Source organism: Chiloscyllium plagiosum, chromosome 20 (assembly GCF_004010195.1).
Source record: "Chiloscyllium plagiosum isolate BGI_BamShark_2017 chromosome 20, ASM401019v2, whole genome shotgun sequence".
Lineage (NCBI taxonomy): Eukaryota > Metazoa > Chordata > Chondrichthyes > Orectolobiformes > Hemiscylliidae > Chiloscyllium > Chiloscyllium plagiosum.
The window spans coordinates 52,417,557-52,429,917 of record NC_057729.1 but is presented as its reverse complement, the minus strand read 5'-3'; the positions used below and the strand labels follow the sequence as shown (position 1 = coordinate 52,429,917).

General features: G+C 42.8%; 1 protein-coding gene across 1 annotated transcript in view; it reads left to right on the top strand.

Annotated features, from left to right (window-relative positions):
- Positions 1-2,450: 2,450 nt before the first annotated feature.
- The window catches only part of rbck1 (RanBP-type and C3HC4-type zinc finger containing 1), a 48,728-nt gene continuing 38,817 nt past the window's right edge, over positions 2,451-12,361 (top strand). Inside the window, exons 1-3 of the mRNA XM_043710078.1 lie at positions 2,451-2,597; positions 5,082-5,169; positions 9,013-9,159. Of these exons, the coding sequence (XP_043566013.1) occupies positions 5,112-5,169; positions 9,013-9,159 (205 nt within the window). The 5' untranslated portion in view covers positions 2,451-2,597; positions 5,082-5,111. The remainder of the gene's footprint in view (positions 2,598-5,081; positions 5,170-9,012; positions 9,160-12,361) is intronic.

The window sequence follows — 12,361 nt, the reverse complement described above, 5'->3', positions numbered from 1 at the left end:
TCTCATTCTTCTAAATTCCAGTTTACCCAAGCTCTCCTCATATGATAAATCTGCTATCCCAGAAATCAGTCTGATGAACCTTCACTGTATTCCTCTATGGACAAGTGTCTTGTTTCATTGGTAAGAAGATAAAAACTGCACCCAATACTCCAGGTGTGATCTCACCAAGGCCCAGCGCAAGGAATCCCCACAATGTGGAAGCAGGCTATTCAGCCCATTGAGTCCACACCGACGCTCCAAACCGCATCCCACCCAGATCCACATCCCCTACCCCTACCCCTACTCCTGTAAACCCACATTTCTCACGGCCAATTCACCTAACCTGCATGTCTTTGGACTGTGGGCAGAATCCAGAGCAAGTGGAGGAAATACATGCAGATATGGGGAGAATGTGCAAACTCCACACACACAGTCGCCCGAGTGTGGGATCGATCCTGGGTTCCTGGTGCTGTGATGGAGCAGTGCAAACCACTGAGCCACCATGCCACTCTGGCTACAGTAAGACCCCCTTGCTCTTGTACTCAGACCCTCTTGCAATGAAGGCCAACACATTATTTGCCTTCCTAACTGCTTGTTTTCATTGATTGGTGTACAAGCCCTTTTGAACATCAACAGCTCCCAAACCATTTAAATAACAAGCTGAACACTCTGAAAGGCAGGGTACTTAAACAGCAGTCACTAATTGGCCAATCCAGGTAAACAAGATAACAGGTGACTGGTTCAACACAGTGCAATGGACCTTGATGTCCAGGTCTCTATCCAAACTGGATAATCCCACCAGAAGCCAGACATCAGAGTTTAATTATACAGTACTGGTTCTGCAATTGGAGACCTTTCCCCTTAATCACTTATCAAAGCCTTATCTAATTTCAGACACCTCAATAAAATCTCCACTTAACCTTAACACCAAATCACTGCTGTCACACATCAGTTTAATACAATTTAAATTTCTCAAATTCTTGTTTCCATAAAGTCAGTTGCATCTCTCATCAATGTGTGTGAAACCAAGTTGTCTTGCTTCCATGGTAATAGGGGCCATTTTTGTGTGTACAATGGTCTTTGTTTTGAACAGAACACAAGCTTCCTAAAGTGAAACGTCCAAAAAGTCAAATCAATTTTGTATCCGGTTGACAAGCTCTCCCTGAATCCCATGTGATATAATGTTACTAATCAATCTACCATGCAGAACCTCAATAAAAGCTTTACTAAAGTCCATTAGACAATGTCCACCGGTCCACGGTCATCAATCGCTTTGATTACACCCTCAAAACATTCAGTCAAATTTGTGAAACATGATTTCCCAAACACAGAATTATGCTGACTATCCCATTTTGGAGGAATGGTTAGTAAGTTTGCAGATTATGCCAAAGTTGGTGATATAGTCAACAGGCTACAAAAGCATCTTGATCAATTGGGATGATGGGCTGAGGAGTGGCAGAAGAAGTTTAATGCGAGGTATTGTATTTTGTTAAAGCAAAACCAGGGTAGGACTTACACAGTTACAGTAGCATCCTGGGTAGTGTCGTTGAACAGAGAGACCTAGGGATTCAGATACATAGCTCTTTGAAAGTTGTGTCAAGGATGGAGAGAGTTGTTAAGAAGGCTTTTAGCATGCTTGTCTTCATTGCTCAGATCATTGAGTATAGGAGTTGGGACATCAAGTTGGGGTAGTACAGGACGTTGGTGAGGCCACTTTTGGAGTACTATGTAGAGTTCTGTAGATAAGGTGAATAGCAAAGGTTTTTTTCCCTGGAGTAAGGGAGCTCAAAGCTAGGGGCTATTTTTTAAGGTGAGAGAAGAAAGATTTAAAAGGGACCTGAGGGGCAATGTTTTCACACAGAGGGTCTTTTGTATCTGGAATGAACTGCCAGAGGAAGTTGTAGATGCAGGTACAGTTACAACATTTGAAGGACATTGGGACAGGTACATGGATAGGAAGGGTTTAGAGGGATATGGACCAAATGCATGCAAGTGGGATTAATTTAGTTTTGGGAAACTTAGCCAATATGGATGAGTTGGACCAAAAGGTCTGGTTCCATGCTTTATGACTGTACAATTCAACGTAAACATTACAGACAATTTTATCCTAGCCTATTAGGCCTGAATCCTATGGGATTGGGTATTAAATACCCATTTTACAGCTTGTCCAAAATTACACTTTGTTGCTTTCAATGAGGAGTAAACCAGCTGGGGGATAAAAATGACATTGCACCAAATGGTGATAATTTGAGATTTTAACTTAATTAAAATTCAAATAATAGCACTCAAATCATTCATTATTAATAATATTAATAAATGAAAATACAACCCATTAAAGTATATTGATGTAGGAATAGTTTTAGTCAAGGGAGTTCATCTGCTAAAACATGTTGAATGACTTCATGCCTTTATTTTTAATCAGGCATGTCTGTGACCTACTATAAACCTCAATCTTTTGCAACAAACAACCTCTTACTTCCTGTCACTGAGTTGTTTCACTTTTTCTTTCATATGTGAATGATTATGCCTGCTTGTTTTTGACAGCGTATCACTCCCTAATTCCTAATATAAGATGTATTGTCAATCCTTCAGTGCCCTCGAAAAATAAACAGTGTGAGGTATGTGTTCAAGTCTTCTTTAAGTTTCTTAGTGATAAATTTTCTGTTTCTGAGACCTGTTCTATGCTTTTATGTGTGGAGAGGGAGGGAAGTAGGAAAAGATAACAAATGGTTTTCGGCTCCTGGAGTTTTCAGGGTTTTTAAAGCATGACATAACATGTTCAAAACACATTTTAGGTAATTAAATAATTTATTCTGCTTCGATAGTGGCACTATTTGTTGTGAAAAATGTAAACCGTGAAGTATAGATTTCTTATTAGAAAGTAAAGGTTGGTCAATTTGCAGCCTAGAGTCCTCACATCTCTTAAACCTATTACATTAATTCTCCAGCCACCAGTGTTTATACATTGAAATGCCTTTATTATTTATCAACAGTTTTTATTATTTCTGCTTCAGTTCAGAAACTGTGTATAGAAGATCATCACTATAGGTGTTATCTTCAATTTTTGGATCCCGTTGTGAAGTCTGGCCTGATTCCCCACTGTAGGGATTTTATGATTCTAATCCAGCATTCAGTTAGGTCATGGCTGCTTTGCACCTCACCTCCGGAGTTGCTCACCGTTACTCAATATCCCTTGCCCTTTAATGCAACATTTAGCCCAGGAAATATCACTGATCTTGAAAGACAAAAAACATTGGAGCAGAAATCAGCCAGTCAGTGTTTTTGACTGGCAGCATGGTGGCTGACAGCAGCATGGTGGCTCAGTGGTTAGCCAGGGACCCAGGTTCGATTCCACCATCGGAGATTGTCTGTGAGGGGTTTGCACATTCTCCCCGTGTCTGAGTGGGTTTCCTCTGAGTGCTCGGGTTTCCTCCCACAGTCCAAAGATGTGCATGATAGGTGGATTGGCCATGCTAAATTGCCCAGCGTGTCCAGGGAAGTGCAGGCTAGATGAATTCGCCATAGGAAATGCAGGGTTATAGGGTAGTGGGTTGAATCTGGGTGGGATGCTCTTTAGAGGGTCGGTGTGGACTCGATGGGCCGAATGGTCTGATTCCGCATTATAGGGATTCTATGATTCTAATAATCCAGCATTCAGTTAGGTCATGGCTGGTTTGAACCTCAACTCCAGTTGCTCACTCTTACTCAATATTCCTTGCCCCTTAATGCAACAAAACCCCATGGACCTTAATCTTGAATACTGAAATTCTCACCCAGCATTCACAAACAACTTTGTTTTAACTCACTCATGAGATGTGGATGTTGTTGGCTGGGCCAGCATTTTTTTGCCCCTGAGAAGGTGGTGGTGAGCTGCCTTCTTGAACTGCTGCAGTCCACTTGCTGTAGGTAGACCCACAATGGCCACTAGGGAGGGAATTATAGGATTTTTATCCAGTGACAGTAAATGAACAGTGATGTATTTCCAAGTCAGGATGGTGAGTGGCTTGGAGGAAGTGGTGTATATGTTGGCCTTTTCCTTTGAGATGGAAGTGGCTGTGCATTTTGAAGGTCCTGTTTAAGGATCTTTAGTGAATTTCTGCAGCGTTATCTGGTAGATAATACACACAGCTGCGACTGAGTGTCAGTGGTGGAGAGAGTGGATGCTTGTGTTTGCAATCATATGGATTGCTTTGTCCAGGATGGTATTACGTTTCTTGAGTGTTGATGGAACTGCACGCATCCAGGCAAGTCGGGTGTATTCCATCACACTCCTCACTTGTGCCTCCTGGATAGTGGACAGGCGCTGAGAAGTCAGGAGGTGAGTACTTGCTGCAGTATTCCTAGCCTCTAGTTGGCTCCTGTAGCTACTGTATTTATATGGCTAGTCCAGTTTCTGGTCAGTGGTAACCCCCAAAGGTTGATAGGTTGGGATTAAGTGATGGTAATGGCATCAAGGGACAGTGGTTAGATTCCATCTTATTGGAGATGATCATTATCTAGCGTTTGTCTGGCTCAAATGTTATTTGTCACTTTTCAGCCCAAGCCCTGGATATTGTTTAGATCTTGCTGCATTTGGAATGGTGCTATATGTTGTGCAATCAATGGCAAATATCCCCACTTCAGACCTTAGGTTGGAGGGAAGCAGTTGAAGATGGTTAGGTCTAGGATATTACCCTGAGGAACTCCTGCAGAGATATCCTGGAGCTGAGATGACTGTCCTCCAATGACTACCACCAGCTTCCTATATGCCAGGCATGACTCCAACCAGCAGAAAATTGTCTGCTTCCCATTAATTCTAATTTTGCTGTAGTTCCTTGATATCATACACAATCAACTGTTGCCTTGATAGTAAGTCACTCACTTCAATTGACAATTCCACAAATACCAATGACTTGAATAAACTGTAATTTATTTGATGTTGTTGTGGAGGAAGTATGGTAATATCCACCTGAACCTGTTTTAATGTGCACCATGAAGCACAGTTGTTGAAATGCTAGTGTAATCTTCAGTGGGAAGAAAACACATATACGCACCCTAATAGAAGCCCCAGTTTCTACCTTTGATTTACCGTTAATGTATTTTCTTTCCATTTATCCTGAGAGACCTGTCCACACTATTACAGAGGTGGAAAGATGGCAGCATCGAGTAGGATGACCTCAAAAAATCTAAACATGGACCTGCCGGAAAAAGGTCAGTTTCTCAATATCAATATCTTTCATTGACAGTGATATGCATTTGCAAATTGCATTAAGAGCACTGACCCCCAATTACGTAGACTTTATCACACAGAAAGGGCCATACACCCAACTGGGCCTAAACAAGCTTCCTCCCAGCCTCTTCATCTGATATCGTGTGTACTCCCTTCTGTTCCTATCGCTCTCATGTGTTTGTCTTGCTTCCCTGTAATTATGTTCATGCAATTCAATGAGATTGTGAACTCCACATTCTCAACGCGTTCTGAGGAAGCCATTCTGAATTCCTTTTTGAATGACACCTGCTACTATAAGAGTCAAGAAGTCATGTTCCCAACCTGCCAACTTTCTTCAGCAATGAAAGATGTCTGATATGGATCGCGTGAGTGTGTCAGTCACCATGGTGTTTTTCAGTTTACCGAAGCAGGTTTGTAAAGTGTGTGGATCTCACCTGAAGTGAGAGCTTCCATTAAAGCAACTTGAATTTCGTTTGGACTTCTCAAAGCAATGAAGTACATTTTGATGTTTGTAATGCACACAGAAAGGTGAGATAAACAGTAACAAACACAGAAAATGTTGGAAAGCTCAGCAGTTTTGACAGCAGCCAAGGAGAGACAGTTAACATTTCAAGTCCAGTATGTCACTTCTTCAGAACTACAGTGTTCTGAAACTTGAACCTCTAACTCTGTTACTCTCTCCGCTGATGCTACCAGACTGCTGGGTTCTCCAGCGTTCTGTGTTTGTTTCAGATTTCCAGCAATCACAGGATTTTGCTTTATTCAAGTGATATAAACAGCAACGTGATCATTTATTTTGGTGTTGTTGATTGATGGCTCAATGTTGGCCTGGGAAATAATGGCAATGTATCTTTTGCTCTGGCTCAGAGAGTAGACTGGGCTTCGGTATAATGTCTGAGCTGAAAGGTAACACTTCCAACCGTGGTGTGATTTTTAAAAGTCGATATGGTTCTGCCAGACCATCAGGTTGCTCTCTCATTAGAGAGAGATGACTGGTGATGGTTTAACCTGATGGTTGTCATACCTCAGGGGAAGGTTGAGAAGGAGAGTCCTTCATGGTAGGAAGCTGGTGTGGGCATTGAACCCATACTTTAGGCATCACCCTGCCTCAAAAACCAACCATTCAGCTATCTGAGATTACCGAATCTGACCTCAGTGCACTGCAACAGTGACAAACATGGATCAAAATCAGCAATTGTTAGATGTTGCCAGAAACTTAGGTATTGCTCTTTGATCTCTAAAGCATGATTTGGCCCCTCAACCTTGGGACGGCACGGTGGCTAAGTGGTTAGCACTGCTGCCTCACAGTGCCAGGAACCCGGGTTCAATCCCAGCCTCAGTGACTGTCTGTGTGGAGTTTATACATTCTCCTAGTGTCTGCGTGGGTTTCCTCTGAGTGCTCAAGTTTCCTCCCACAGTCCAAAGATGTGCAGGTCAGGTGAATTGGCCACGCTAAATTGCCCATAGTGTCCAGGGATGTGTAGATTGGTGGATTAATCAGGGGTAAATGTAGAGTAATGGGGAATGGGCTTGGATGGGATACTCTTTGGAGGGTCAGTGTGGACTTGTTGGGCAGAAGGGTCTGTTTCCACATTGTAGGGTTCTTATTAAAAAAAACCTTCTGATTAATAACTGTTTGAACTTTCCTGGCCACCTTCGGAGGATCATAAATGTGAACTCCGGGGTCCCTTTGCTCCTGTACTCCCTTTAAGGTTGTAACATTGAGCCTGTATTGTCTGTCTGTGTTTCTTCTATCACAATGTATTACCTCCTACTTATCTGCATTGAAATTCATTTACCAGATATCTGCCCATTTGGTCAAACTTGTAAAAATCATTTTTATATATATAAGTATATATATATATATATATATATATATATACATCTACTTCAATACTTAGGCTCCCTGTTTCCATCTCTCGAACATCTCCTGTCTACAGCCCACATCATTTCATCTGCTACTGAAATCCTCACCAATATCAGCTCATGGTTCAACACAAGTTCAATGTAAAGATTCCCATCTTTGTTTTTGAAACCATCTGTGGCTTTTTTGTTGTGTTTCTCTGTAATCTCCACCAGCCGACAGCCCTCTAAGGTATCAATTCTAATCATTCTGATCATCCTGCAATTCTGATCATCTGGAGCATATCTGACTTTCATTGCTCTGTTGTTGGTGCCTGTGCGTTCAGCTGCCAAGTCTCTCGGCTCTGGAATCCCCTCTCTAACCAGCTTCCTCACCTTCCTGCACCCCCCCAACAATGCCCTGCCTCCCATTCCCATTTAACTGCTCCTTAAAACCCCATCTCTTTGACGAGGCTTTTGCCCCATTATCTCCTGATGTGGTCCAATGTTACATTTTGTTGGTACTCCTGTGAAGCACCTTGAGATGTTTAAAGGTGCTATATGAATACGAGTTGTTGTTGCCTTTATTGAATTTAAATGGCCTTCCAACACTTACGGACATAAAGGATAGCGAGTTGATGAGACACTCGACTGTAATAAGTGCACCATACCCGAAATGGAGGAATATTGCTCAGAGGAGAGGTGTGCGGCTGAAGCCATTTGTCTTGCACAGATCAGCACAAGTGCCAGAATCCCAAACAATCACAACAATTAATACTACAGAGAAATTGGTACTGATTGGTTGGCAAATCAATTCTGCTTTGTCGCGGGTTGTCATGGAGAAAACAGCAGGGAGGTATGGGTTCCCTGAATTCCTGTAAACTAAAGGAACATGTTCAAGTCTGGCACCTTTTTGAATAACCCAGAAGCTTAGAAACCTACAGTCTTGGCCAGTCAGAGCTGACTTATTTACTAATTGATTTTTATTCCTTCACAGAATGTGGCAAGACCAGCATTTATTTCCTATCCCTAATTGCCCCTGAATGTGGTGATGAGCCATCTTGGACCTGCAGTCCATGTGGTCTAGGTATTCATCTGTCTCACTGCACTCTTTTCTCATGCAATACAAATTCTTGTGATTGTTTGAAATTTGGCTTTCTTGCACGTGTCCTGATGAGTGCACAATGAAAAGCTTCAGCAACACATTTCTATTGCACTGTCAAATTCTCTGTCAAAGCATGTCCCAGGTGGTGTGCATTTTCATCTGTGCAAGAATCTGACAAATCACATTGGCCAATTGGAAAACCCACTGACCACTGACTCCAGTGCAATTAATGAGATAAAAAATATGGCAGTGCTGTAATGGGTATGATATCTAATCTTACCCACAAGGTGAAGACTGAAGTGTCCCTCAATGTCTTTTGGACATTCAAATATTTGACACAGTGACCGGCTTATTATATTTATTTCAGAATATCAGTGCCTGATCGCAATCAATAATGAAAGTTTCAGCAATGACAAAAGCAAAATACTACAAAGTCTAGAATTGTGAGCCATAACAAATCAAATTTATATAATACCTTTAAAACAGGATTAAGCATCCCATGATGCCTCACAGGAACATTAGCCAGAAATACTGCTCAGCGAGTCCACCATCACCTGCTGAGAAAAGACATAAAGTTGCTGTTTCAGTACAATGACATTTAATAATGCTGGAAGATATTCAATGTTTAACAGATTTTAAGTGAATACAGTGGCAGGGAAATGGTGTAAGGAGGGGCAGGGAGGAAAGAGAAAACAGAGAAGGTCTATGTGGGACAATGAGCAGGATTGATTAAATGCCGAAAAGGGCTAATAGAGCAAAGGGGTTTGGAGTTAGAACAAGCAAAGACTGGACAATGATAGCTCCCTGCTGCCTTTTCTGGCTTTTCCCACTCTGTCTTAACAATTCGGGTGGCCTCTGTCATTTCTTATTCCAACAGTGGAAGCTGTTGCACAGAAACTGAGCAGAGCGATTGAACTGGGAGACAAGGAAACAGCAATTCAGTGCGCTGAGCTCCTGGCAGAGAAACATATCCCTGTTACTGTCCAAATCAAGGAGGCTGTCTTTCCTCAACATGAAATCAAGTAAGTTGATTCAACAATACTTCTCAGAATATTTCCTATATTCCTGAAGAAATATGGAGTACAATTCAGAGAAGGTATTAGGCTGACCTTTTTTGTTATTCATGTGTGCGACTTGGGTGTCGCTGATTGGCTGGCCAGCATTGATTGCCCATCCATAGTTGCCCTTGCGAAGGTGGTGGTGAGCTGCCTTCTTGAATCGCTGCAGTCCACCTGCTGTGGGTTGACCCACAATTCTGGTGGGGAGGGAATTCCAGGATTTTGACCCAATGACTGTGAAGGAACAGTGGTGTATTTCAGGATGCTGAGTGGCTTGGAGGGCAACTTGCAGGTGGTGGTGTCCCCAAATACCTGCTGCCCTTCTCCTTCGAGATGGAAGTGGTTGTGGATTTGAAAGGTACTGTCTAAGGATCTTTGATGAATTTCTGCAGTGCATCTTGTGGATAGTACACACTGCTGCTACTGAGCTCCAGTGGTAGAGAGATTGAATGTTTGTCAATGTGGTGCCAGTAAAGCGGATTGCTTTGTCCTGGATGATGTCAAGCTTCTTGAGTGTTGTCGGAGCTGCACCCATCCAGGCAAGTGGGGAGTATTCTATCACACTCCTGACTTATGCCTTGTAGATGGTGGATAGATTTTGGAGTGTCAGTTCTGACTCCTTGCCAGAATTATTCAACTAATACCACTCCTCCCTCATAGACCTGGAATTGATTTTCCTTTCAAGTATCTGTCTAGTCCTCTCTTGCAAGTTGCTATTCAACCTGCTCCCATTGTGCCAGTCAGTGCATTCCACACCCTGCCGCGTAAAACAATACTTCCAACAATATTTGGTTCTTTTGCCAGTTGCCTTAATTTGTGTGCTCCCCTGGTCTCACCAGCTTATGGAGATGAGAGTAAATAAGGACAATTTTTGTGAACTTCCCAGTCAAACCTTCGGTGAGCAGAATGCTTAATAAATCACGATTAAGCAATTATAAAATGGAGTTGGACATGTATTGCAAGAGGACTATGGAGGAACTGGTAGACAAAATAAAGGCATGTGGGACTGCGCAGTTCTGCGCTTTTTAAAGGGTTATTCAGGGCACAATGAGTCAAATGGCCCCCATCTGTATTAGAAGTATCTCTGATTCTCTTGATCAGGGATTTATTGCGCCATCTCTGAATTGCGCAGCAGTTCCTTTCTGGCCTCTCTGCCAGTTCAGTTTGTATTTAGATTGGCTGTACTTCTTCTGCTATAAGTAGGGAAGAGTTAACATAAGTAGGGAAGATGTGTTGGGTAGGCTAGAGGTTATTAAGGTGAACAAATCCCCAGGACCAGATGGGATCTATCCCAGGTTGCTGAGAGAGGCGAGAGAGGAAATAGCTGGGGCCCTGACAGATATCTTTGTAGCATCCTTAAATGCAGGTGAGGTACAGGAGGACTGGAAGGTTGCTCATGTTGTCCCCCTGTGCAAGAAGGGTAGTAGGGATATTCCGGGTAACTATAGACCAGTGAGCCAGACATCAGTGGTGGGAAAGTTGCTGGAGAAGGTACTGAGGGATAAAATCTATTTGTATTTGGAAAAGAATGGGCTTATCAGTGATAGGCAACATGGTTTTTTGTGGGGGAGATCATGCCTTACCAACTTAATAGAATTCTTTGAGGAAGTGACCAAGTTGATAAATGAAGGAAGGGCTGTAGATGTCATATACATAGACTTTAGTAAGGCGTTTGATCAGGTTCCCTATGGTAGTGAAGTCATATGGTGTGCAGGGTGTTCTAGCTAGGTGGATAAAGAACAGGTTGAGCAACAGGAGACAGAGAGTAGTAGTTGAAGGGAGTTTCTTGAAATGGAGAAAGGTGACCAGTGGTGTTTCACAGGGGTCAGTGCTGGGGCCACTGTTGTTTGTAATATACATAAATGATCTGGAAGAGGGCACTGTTGGTATGATCAGCAAGTTTGCAGATGACGCGAAGATTGGTGGAGTAGCAGAAAGCATAGGAGACTGTCAAAGAATACAGGAGGATATAGATAGACTGGAGAGTTGGGCGGAGAAGTGGCAGATGGAGTTCAATCCAGGCAAATGTGAGGTGATACATTTTGGGAAGTCTATTTCTAGAGCGAATTATACAGTAAACGGAAGAGCCTTGGGAAAAGTTGATGAGCAGATCTAGGAGTTCAGGTCCATTGTACGCTGAAGGTGGCGGCACAGGTGGATAGAGTGATCAAGAAGGCATATGGTATGCTTACCTTCATCAGAAGGGGTATTGAGTATAAGAGCTGGCAGGTCATATTAAAATTATACACGACATTGGTTCAGCCGCATTTAGAATACTGTGTACAGTTCTGATCGCCACATTACCAAAAGGATGTGGACGCTTTGGAGAGGGTGCAGAGAAGGAAAGTGCTAGCTGTGAAGAGAGGCTGAGTGAGTTAGGTGTCTTTTCATTAGAAAAAAGGAGATTGAGGGGGACCTGATTGAGGTCTACAAAATCACGAAGGGTATGGACAGGGTAGAAAGAGATAAGCTTTTTTCCCAGGGTGAGGGATTCAATAATGAGAGGTCACGTTTTCAAGGTGAGAGGAGAAAAGTTTAAGGGGGATACACGCGGCAAGTACTTTACACAGAGGGTGGTAGGTGCCTGGAACACGTTGCTAGCAGAGATAGTAGAGGCAGGCACGGTAGATTCATGTAAGGTGCATCTGGACAGATGCATGAGTAGGTGGAGAGCAGAGGGATACAGATGCTTAGGAATTAGGCGGCAGGTTTAGATCGGCTCAAGCTTGGAGGTCTGAAGGGCCTGTTCCTGGCCTGTATATTTTCTTTGTTCTTTGTTCTTTGTTCCACAGATTCTGGACCATGTTGGGCTCTGAACAGTTCATCATCTTTCCTAGTCTTATGCCACACTCCAGTAGGGTGCAGTTGTAATGTCTCTATCTCTGGGAAAGGAGTCCAAGTTCAAGTCCCACCTGCTCCAGAGGTGTGCCATAGCACATCTGAGCATGTTAATCAAAAATATATACACCATACCTTCCATCATTCCTGGTTGAGCAAGTGCAAATATGTTTCCTTCAGTTTCCTACTGATTGTTCGCTGTTCTGTTGTCTGATGATCTTTGACTGTGGCACAGGATTTTTATAGGGCTGAGGATAAAAGAAAGGGAATTAGAACTGGATGACTGCAACCTTCACTAACTCCTGTTGACAACCCATGTGGGCTATTAAT